Source organism: Equus przewalskii, chromosome 19, assembly GCF_037783145.1.
Source record: "Equus przewalskii isolate Varuska chromosome 19, EquPr2, whole genome shotgun sequence".
In the NCBI taxonomy this organism is placed as follows: Eukaryota; Metazoa; Chordata; class Mammalia; order Perissodactyla; family Equidae; genus Equus; species Equus przewalskii.
This window is the reverse complement of record NC_091849.1, coordinates 13,198,462-13,209,054: the sequence shown is the minus strand read 5'-3', so window position 1 is coordinate 13,209,054 and position 10,593 is coordinate 13,198,462. Positions and strand designations below refer to the sequence as shown.

Here is a 10,593-nt window from a genome sequence, read left to right as displayed (position 1 = left end):
TCAAGAAAGACACAGCAGAGGGCCCGCCCTGTGGTCTACTGAGTATGCTGAGCCACTTACAATGGGCTGCAAGTAGCCCACTTCGATGGTGGAGGAGTTTTAGTGGCATGGGAGGTGCCCCCCTATCTCTGTGCAGGTGACTTCTGGAAAAGGGTGCTCTGCAGGAAGAGAAGTAGAAACTGTGTTCACTTTCTTCCATGCACCAAGTGGACCGCAACACTAGGCGGACTGCACTTTGGGTGGAAACCCTGGCTGGCTGCAGCGACATCGACTTGGGCGTCATGTTCCCTGGGAATCTGAAAGGCCCAAGAACCAAGGCCAGCAGAGAAGCCCCTGGCCTTCGTAGGAGGAGTCCAGGCAGTGGAATGAGTTCCCTTAGGACTCGCTCCTGGGCCAGGGGAAGGCCTGACTGCCATGCCAGGTGCTGCGGGCCACCTGCCGCACAGCTGTGAGATAGAGAAAGCTCAGACTCAGCCCCTGGCAAGGCGGGCTCCTCCGCCTGGAACATGTGCCTGCCATAGAGGAGTGAAACGAAAGAGCCCTACATCTCGTCATACCATTTGCACATTCAAATGTCAGTAAGCCTTTTGGGAAGACGGTGTTTACAGCTACACTAAAATCCTGACCACATTTTCCCTGAACGATACCTCTCCCCACGGCAGTAACTATTGAGATTCAACATTCAAAGAAAAAAAGGACCCAGTGATGGCGGACTCCTGGGGGTGGGCAGTGGCGGGCTCGCTCCAGGGGGTGCGAGGAAAGCATCTGACAGCTTTGCCACAGCTGCTGGCCACTGCCTAAAAAGCTGCCCTGAGCTCCCCCCAAAATATGCACCGCTCCTGGGTTACTGCTGGCCACAGGAGCAGTTCATGCCTGCAGAACGTTAAATGGCCTCATTGATGGGTGTGCATCCCAAGAGTCACGTGCTTCCCCCACAGTTCAGGGTGGGGAGTGGTTAACTCTTTTTTTGTGAAGGCCAAACTGGCATCTTTCTAAATTCTGGGCATGTGTGGTGGAGCGCGAGCCATCACCTGGAAAGATCGTGGTAACTATGAGACCACTGCAGGAGGCCAGGCAGAGCTTTGCGATGGAGGGCCCCACAAGCTCTGTGAGGAAGGAAAACAAAACGAAAGCAGCTGCAGTGGCCTTATTAAGATAGTTGTTAGGGTTTGGGAGTTGTCCTTCCTCTCTCTGTACATCCTACCCTCGGTGTTGCCCTGTCAACAGAGCCCTCTTTCCTGTGGTCCCAAGTGAGGAGGACAGTTAGAAATACATCTCAAATGTGTAATCATGCCTCTCACCAGCATCATGAGGGAGAGGAAGGATTCTCTCTGGATAACAGGAGCGGGAAGGTACAGCATTGCAGGCAAGGCTGGTGTTTGCACGATTCTGGATATGCTGAACCCTGGGGCTTCTCCATAGAAACTCTTCAGTACAAAAAAAAGGAGACTAGAAGGCTATCAAGTAGTACCAGTCCATCAGTGACTGGAAAGCCAGTCCTTAAGGAATGGTTTCTGGCCTGCATGCACTGGTCCTATACTCAGAGGCCATTAACTTCCAAGCCATACAGTCACTGGCCCTGGGGCACGCAGAGAAAATGAGGAACATTAGCCAAGCAGTTTCTTACTCCAGCCTTTGTGCCCTCAACAGGCGCACGCCCTTGCATTCATACTCACAACCACCACAGAAGGACCTTAGCAGTGGCTGGCTGTGTGTGTAAGATCACCTGTGACATTTGGCTTTTTTGATATGATGGGTCAATTAGTTTGAACTGAACAGATGACAACTTTCCCCTTCTAAACCAGAGCTTCCTGGAAGGCAGCTCAGCTCAGTCGGAGGGGACAGGACGGGTGCTCAGTGCCAGCCTTCCACACCTGGAGCGCACACACTGTCAGGACCGGCAGTCAACCAGACTCCCCCGGAAAAGGGCTCTTCCCTTTTGTTCACTGCGTGGATGATGGCTGAAGGGAGAGAAAGGACAGGGGCAACTGAAAACAGTGCTCCCTCTCAACAAGCTTCTCTTAAGGGGCCCCCAAACCAGATGCCATGCCTGGAGCCAGTGTGTTTGGCCAAGTCTAGAAGGCCAACCAGATCATTTACTTTGCACGATCATCCCCAGGCCAAACCCACCGCCTCAGCTTTCTTTGGACTCAGGTGACAGACATTTTCGAGGAAGAGGTTCACTGGAGCCTAACTGAATGGGGCACCTGCCAGGCCTGGCCGCAGAGGACCAGGGCTGCTCCGAGTGCCAGGAAGTCTTCAGTGAGGCTGTGCCGGTGCCCTCGGCCCTGCTGGGGACGGGATACAGTTCGGTACCAGCAGTGGTCCCAGCAGCTCTGACCATGGAGCAGTCACCATCGCGTTTTCACAAATAGAATCCTGATTGTGTTTCCTTTTATTTTTCTTCTTCTTCTTTTTAAAAAAGGCAGTTCAGAAGATTTACATCGTGATGGGGAAGTGAATAAATACCAGCACTTATGGTTCTTATAAATTTATGTTTTGAAGACAGCATAGCACTCAAGAGGAATTCGACGGTTAAGGTCGGTGGAACCTGGGAAAACAAATAATTAAGACCAAGGGGCTGTCAAAGATGTCAGGTTCAACAGCCCAAACTTCCCATCCTCAGATTCCTTATCTCTGACAGCGACGGGGAGCTTTAAATCTCCAACCAAAGGCACGTCCCCACAGAACTCCTCCCATCCTTGAGGCCCCCCAGATTCACCTTGGCTTTTGGAGTGGTTTAATCTGGAGCTCCTCGGGGCCCCATGGGGTGGCCCTGGTGGCACTCAGCCCATGCCCTCAGCCTGGACTCAGCACAAGGTGGAGAACCCGCCCTCGACCCTCCGAGTCTGAGTCCAGGCACTGCCCCTCTAAAGGCTCATAAAGGGGAGAGTCATGAAAATTCAGTCGGTGGCTCCATCACTAACCAGCCATGTGACCTTATACAAGCCCCTTAAATCTCTCCATGCATCAGTTCCCCCTCAGATAGCACCATACGAGACTCTCTGGGAGGATGATACAGAATCACAGAAGTGAACCCACTTTGGAAGTACCAGATTTGGCATTTTGCCCAGGTTTGGCCTCTGCTCACTGGCTGTAAATGGGGGCAATGATCTTTCCTCTTAAGCTTCAGCTTTCATGAAAACCCACTTTGGGGTTTAGATCTTCAGTGGCCCTACTGGCCCTTAGATCATTAGTTTGGATGAGTTAAAAACTAGGCTTTCAGGGCTAGCGCCGGTGGCCTAGAGGTTAAGTTCAGGTTGCTCTGCTTTGGTGGCCCAGGTTCGGTTCCCAGGGGTGGACCTACACCACTCATCAGTGGCCATGCTGTGGTGGCAACCTGCATACAAAATAGAGGAGGATTGGTACAGACAAATCTTCCTCAAAGAGGAAGATTGGCTGTGGATGTTAGCTCAGGGCCAATCTTCCTCAGCAACAAAAAAAACACGAAAAAACTAAACAAACAGACAAATACTAGGCTTTCAGAAAGCTGCTTTTAGCCTGGGCCTTTCCTGCTCCTTCCCCTAGTTTCAAGAACCACAGTGGAACTTCATATCAACCTTTCTTCTATCTTCTCCCCCACTGCACCTACCACACCACCTGTGATCCAGAAGCAGACTGGATAGTTTAGTTTGTAATATTTAATAGTATGTAATATTTAGTTTTAAATATTACAATTTGAGGGGGAAAAACCCAACTCCATACTAACCTTGTTAAATGTCTACTCAATTCATGAACTTCCATTTCAGTGCTTTTAAATTCATTGAGCTCCTTTCGAATGGCAGCCTGGAATGAAGAGAAGCCCATGAATATGCAGAGAAGGCAGATGGAAAGAAGTTCACTTTTTATTTTATGTTGAACTATTTTCTTTCTTCGACAAAGCCATACAAATGTGTAAGATGGATTCTTCCACTGAGTGGAAAGAAATCATCTGAGACATCCTTTAGAACCTACTAAGAATCCCCCTCCTCCTAAGTGTCTATGGCAAATGATGATATCTGGGCTCTCACTCAGAGCATCTCTGTCATCCTGTCTTGACAGAGCTGGTCCAGCTAGGCATCCATAGTGCGTGTGCCCCTGCCCCACACTCCTGGGCTCCCCAGTACACATTTAAATGTCAACCTCTCATCTTCCTTAGCTCATCACAGGCACAGAGGTGCCTCAAGATGGACACTTCTAGAAGGAGTGGATCAAATTTCCCAACCAAATTAAGGGAACGGGAGATGGCGAGCTCCTCCTTTCTCTGTGATGGATAAAGCCTTCGCTCTTTTATAACTGTATTGACTCAGGTGATATATTTCACCATAAAGGGTGTGGGATACGTTTTGAATAAGCTCAGATATTCTGAGATAACCCTGAATAACTGCATCCTTACAGCATGCTCACAGATGTGGCTGCAGCCGAGCGGGGAGGCTGGGCAATCAGACCGCAAGGAGACGTGAGGAGGGATTGGACTAGAAGAACCTCTGGGGTTGAAGAAGACCTCCCTTCTTCCTCGGGGGCTGCAATGTTAAACATGTGCCCTTTCCCAGAGCTCCTTCCAAGGTTGATATTCGCTCGATGGGAACATATCGAGGCACCGAGAGTCTGAGGATGGAAAAGTCTTTACGTAGGAGCAGAGTGGCTCCCCCTGGGGAAAGAAGGCATCCTCGGGTTTAAGTGCCTGTTTATCAACTTCAGGGGGGAACCCCTTCCTGTTCTTCTGTCCCCAGCAGCCTTTGAGAACTGGATGGATCCCTGCCTAACAGCTACTCAGAACTCGTGCATGTGGAGACATCTCGTACGTTCCCTTGACATGTGCTGACACCCTCATCCTTGGTAAGGAAGGAGGCTGCAGTCAAAGTGTGAACATCAGCGAACAAGGCCAGGGCCCCTTCCTTGTTCACATTTACATGACACACTGCCTGCTGGACTGCGTCTGTCTGTCCTGTGCATGGTGGTGGCAGTTCCTGGGGTCGCTCACCACAAATTCCTGTACAGGGAAGAGATCAGTGCTAGGTTTAAGACGAGGGTGGAGTTTTCCATTCATTAGGATCTGTGGGGTTGACCCAGCATGTGAGAGGCATTTCTGGGAGGTCTCTCTGCCTCTGGCCACATCAGTCCCACCCAAGAACAGTAGCTTCCCTGTGCTCCCGTTTCCTGCAATTTCTGGATCCTGCCAGAGGTTGTGCTGTAGACCACCTCCTGTATCCCGTGTAAGGAGGCCACTGGCCCCCAGAATGGAGGAGGCAAAAGCAGGCCTCCAGGGGAAGGCCCTTAAGTGTACCCCAGAGTCTCCTCATTGTCACTTGCACATTGGACAGTCATTATTTTAGACTTTTTTAAAAAAGGGCCTTAGCTCTCCAGTTCCTCATGGTGACTGGACTAGAATCACAAAGGATTACCATGCAGAGGTTCGTTTTGATACATGGTCCAATGGACAGATGAGAATGACTTATCGTTGGCATCACTGCATTTCTTCTAAAACAAGCTCAGCCTCCGATTATTATTAGTCTTTGTTTTCCAAATCGATCAGAGTTCTGTGTAGCGAGGCAGGTCTCGCTGTCTCTGTGATTTGTGTCCTACTTCTCCCATTAGGTTACGAGAACTGCAAACACAGCGACTTTGTCTCCTTTAGTTTTTCGAAGCCGCGCTGGGTGCCGAGGACAGTGTCCTCTGCACAGGAGGTCTGTGATGAGCCAGGAGCCCGCGCTCTTGAACTGCTCTGTGCCCAGACAGTGCTATTCTGTTTTTCCGGCACAGGCTCTCACGCTGCCTTTCCTCCTCCTGTAAAGCAGCACAATTTTACGTGTCTGTCTTGTGCCTTCTCCAGAGCAGTGAGGAATCAATTCAGTGACCTACCCACAGATCATCTGGAGCCCTTGGGGAAAGGTGTCGGGAAGCAGCTCTGTCAGCCTGCCCAGCGGGCACTTCATGCCCCATTACCGAGACTGTGACCACGGCTTGGCTGCTGATCTCAATACAGGCTCCCCAGCAGTGAGTGAGAAAGCCACTATGGGGGCAAACCAAAGCATGAGGACTGGCCGCCCCCTCTCCTCGCCCCTCTGCTTACTTTGTCGGCAGCGGTGAGGCGGGTCCACGGCTTGTCGGCCCTGCGGTCATAGTCCTGAGCGTCAGCCACCTCCACATAGTCGCTGAAGCGGATGAGGATCTTCCTTTCCCGAAGTTCTTCCACTGTGGGCCTTTGGCTGAGCTGCAGGGAGGGAGGGAGACAGATGCAGTCAACTAGAGAAGCTTAGATCGCTTGGTCTGTCCGGGAATTGATAGGTGTGGAAAATGAGGTCCCGAGAGGCAGCAGAGAGACCACCCAGCGAGCAAGGGACAGGGCTCAGGTGGGGACCCGGGGCTCCTGACTCCTGGACCTGGGACTTTTCCAGAACTCTAAGGAAGAGCTTTATTATCCCTTGAACTACCTCCAGGCCTATCCAGATAGACAGCCAGGCTGTCTCTTTCTTAATAACAGTGCAGTGTCTGGGTCTCTACCAGCAGCTCGTCTCTGTATGTGCGTGTGGGTGTCCGTTATGGATTTTCCCGTGACTGTCTTACTTCTGCCATCAGGTGACAGGAATCTTACAATGATTTTGTCACATCTTGGATTTGTGAGTCTACATCTGTGTGTCAGATTTAGTGCTCTCTGAAAGATGAGTTTGTAAATCATTTTAACACATGTGTGTGTTTTAGACACAAAAAAGTGTGTGAGCAAACAGGACACAAACTCTGGGGTATGCAGAAACGGGAATATGTTGATTTATGAGGTCAGAAGAGACTCCGCTCCTCAAGAACTCCAAATGAAAGATGAGTCCACAAATGCATGTATGCCAAGGAAGACCCGGGATGGGCCTTCTGGGTGGGTCTGTGGTGAATGAAACAAGTAAAAGGAAAATTCATATTTATTTAACCACCTTCCAGTGTCACCCACCAGCACCCTTCCTTTGTACTTGAACAACACAGGCTGACATTTCTATTATCTCTTCCTGTCACTAGGTTTATTTCTTCTGGAGCAACACAGTTGCTCTCTCTTTAGGATGCTGTCATTTCATGTTTAACTGATGTTATTTAAAAGCAATTTCTCCTCCAAGCCCTAGACTGTATTTAATTCTATTAATAGAAGATGCAGTCAGATAGAATCTTACCACAAAGGCCTCTAAAACAAACACACACAAGTGATTCCAAACTACCCTGGCTGTTTTGACTCTGTATCATGCAGCTGCCATACACCTTTGGCTGGTGCCAGAATGTTCCAACTTGCTGCCAACTAGCCTACAATGGAACAGCATAATTAGATGATTGCTTGGCTGGTATTAAATAGAATGGTGATGGGTACTGCTAGTCTCTGGACAGGACCAAGGCAGCGTGCAGCTCCCCCTTGGCCAATGGTGGGAAGATCTGGAGATCAGAGGCCAACCAGACTGTGCCACTACTGGTCCACTTGCCTAGACTGTGTGTAGTTCCCCCTCAAAGTGGTTCCAGTCTGTCCTGAGGTGGCCCTGGTTTGCCTGGGACAGGACATTTTGGCATCAGTGGTGGCCTGTAGCAGGAAACCACAGATTTCCCAGGCTCAGTAGGTGGGGTTGCTATAAACAAAAATGGCGGCCCATCCTGACTCCAGAATGTGTTTCCCAAAATGTGAGTGCAGGGAGCTTTTGTACTACCTTTAAAATATATACAAACATTTAATGTTTACCCTATTTACCCCAGACAAATAAGGACTCCTATTCAAATTCATCCCAGTTTGTGTTTCTAAGGACTAGCAAGGTTTACCCTGGGGTGTTAGATAAATAGTATTCATTTTTAAGTGCACCATGACGTGAGAAAGGTTGTTAAGCATGGAATTTCTAGTTTATATTTCTGGAAATCATGATCTGGAGTTTACTGCCTGTGGCAGAGTCTGGAGTGAACTTAGAAAACTAGCTCTGAAGGTCAGGGATGATTTTTCATGCCTGAATCCTGTGTGGGCCTTAGACACAGCCTCTCCCAGTCGATAAGGCACTAGCCCAAGTGGTATGAGGCAGTGAGTGTTGGGGGGACTGACTTCTGCTGGGTGAGTCTCAGCTGGTGTGCGAACCAACCAACCAACGGCTGCCAGGACTCTTCTTTGTGCACGTGGGCTCACGCCCCTGAACACATGGGGCCCAGGAGATGTGCCTCAGGCTCACCGCTGGATGTGGCCCTCCGGGCACATGAACCCAAAGTCCTTCCTCGGACGCTAAGGAAATGATCTTTGTGGCCAAAGTTGGTTGTCTGGGGATGATTGGGTGGAAGAAGGGGTGGGGTGCAGGAGTTGGCAGCATTATGTTTCAATCTATGGCAGCAATAACATCATTTACAACCAAATACTCAACAAAAGAGTAAACTGAGACCCAAATTCCACTATTAATACAACCCAACCCAAGTGCATTTCCTCCCTCCCTCATTCCCACCTACCCCCCTTCCTTCCTTTCTTCCTTCCTCACTTCCTCCCATCCGTCCATCCATTTAGCTAGCTAGCATTTTTGGGGGAGGGGGAGGCAGGGATTTATTAAAACAGAAAGCATATACTTTTTAGCTTAGTCTCAATTTGGCTAAAGAAAATGACTGGTCTGTTGCTCTCAGCAGCAGCTACTGTGTTTTATTTTTCTCAATACATTAAAATTAATTAGAACCATATTGAGGAAATCTTCGGGCTGAGGGGAAGTAACTGAGCAGCAGCCACCATCAGTGGCATCTGGTCTTGGTATGATAAAGGCTCAAGAGGAAGAGAACTTGCCCAGAGCCAGGAGGTGACAGGGATTCCCCAACTGCTGGCTGGCACCACATCTCTGTGAAAGCTTCCCCCAGTCTCTCCCTTATTAACAGTTATCCCTTCACTCAAGCTCATGAATTCTAATTCACCAAGCCAGTCCCAGGGGAGGGCAAACGCTGAAATCACAAGGCCGTTTTCCTGGGAGAAGGAAGGAGAGGTAACCAGGAGGAGGAAGAGGCATTTATCTTGTCTTGAAGGCCTGCAAAAACTAGGGGCCATTTGGGGGTGCTTATCCCTAGCATCCTCTATCCTAGGGGAGTTGTGTGGGAGGGAACTCTCCTCTCTCTCCCTCTCCTGCCAAATAATCAATTAGCCAAGGTTTTCTCTGCAAAATCATATACCTTTCTTAAAGAGATAAGAATTAAATACATATCTAAGTATTTTCCTATGACTAGTTTTTAGTAAGAAACCATAAAGTTTAGGACAATTTTGGGGTCCCAGCAATCAACACTAAGGAACTTTATGAAAATCTGAGAATTTTTCTGAATGTCTAGACCTTTCTATGTCAGACATGAGGGGGTAGCACCAGCCTCCTTTTGAAACCTGTCATTTCAAAGACACACTTAGAACAACCTGATGCCTTTCCCCGATTTTCTCACTGCTCAGTCTTGGGAGAAAGGATGCCCCACATCCAAAGACTGAGCAGTCTCAAGGGTGTAAGCATCAGGCCCTGACAGGGGTGAGGGTGCCTGATGAAGTGAGGTCACTGAGCTCTTATTCTAGTCCCCACCAGGGGGACACCAGGTGTCACTTGCCTTTCAGGGACTTGTTTATCCTACTCCTTTTAATTGGGATGGCATTTGGCTTGTCACCAGATGTATGGGACACTCTAAGGGAGAGAAAGTGTTGAGGAGCACAAATCATCACCTTAATAATTGGTATGATATTTTAGGATCTCTGAATTTCTTCCTCTGCATAGTATTTCTAGGGAGAAAAATCCATTAATAAACCTTTTAAAATTAATTTTAATGGGTCTCCTAACTGTCTCTAAGATTTGAGTATCTTTCTCTCAAGATAGTCACTGTAGGACGCTGATTGAAAACACTCTAGTCAGACAGAATAGAGTATTTATCTTATGTGTCATCAATTAATTAAACTTGTCAATATCCTCCAAGAATGGCCTCAAATAAGAGTTTATTATTGAAGAGGCCACTCATATAGAATTAAAATCATTTGGGGCTACACTGCATTGCTAAGCCATCTATTTTGGGGGTTAAAAACATATAAGAATTCTGGCTTTATGACTTTTATCTAAGTGCTTTTCAAACATCTTCATTACATTTATTAGTACTTTTGGCATTCTCCTAATTCAGTAATTCAAATTGGATTTTGCATAATAAAGTCAAATAGCTCCTAGGGAATAGGTAAGAAATCGTATCAGGGAGACAAGGAACATGCATGCTTTCCCAGGGTCCTAGTAAATAACTACTTATATTTGAACTACTGATTTTTTTTTCTTTTTTTGGTAAGGAAGATTGTCCCTGAGCTAACATCTGTGCCAATCTTTCTCCATTCTGCATGTGGGATGCCTCCACAGCATGGCTTGATGAGCGGTGTGTAGGTCCATGATCAAGATCCAAACCCACAAACCCCGGGCTGCCAAAGCAGAGTGCGTGAACTTAACCACTATGCTACCAGACCGGCCCCTGAACTATTGATTTTGATAGTAAATTTCCAATTGCTTAATGGGGTTAGAGTGAAGTTTTAAAAATAAAATGTTCACTGTAACTGAAAATATAATTCACCTGACATCAAGTTGCTTGGAGTAGGTGAGTGTCACAAAATCAAGTAACATAGATTGTCACCAGTCA

The 10,593-nt window shown here is 48.1% G+C and overlaps 1 protein-coding gene across 21 annotated transcripts in view; it reads right to left on the bottom strand.

Moving 5' to 3' along the window:
* Positions 1-2,062: 2,062 nt before the first annotated feature.
* The window catches only part of PHACTR1 (phosphatase and actin regulator 1), a 500,502-nt gene continuing 491,971 nt past the window's right edge, over positions 2,063-10,593 (bottom strand). For all 21 annotated transcript variants that reach the window (XM_070584084.1, XM_070584081.1, XM_070584079.1 and 18 more), the window contains 3 exons: positions 6,053-6,193; positions 3,710-3,786; positions 2,063-2,551 (listed from right to left, as the gene is read on the bottom strand). In XM_070584084.1, coding sequence (XP_070440185.1) covers positions 2,536-2,551; positions 3,710-3,786; positions 6,053-6,193 — 234 coding nt within the window. In that variant the 3' untranslated portion in view covers positions 2,063-2,535. The remainder of the gene's footprint in view (positions 2,552-3,709; positions 3,787-6,052; positions 6,194-10,593) is intronic.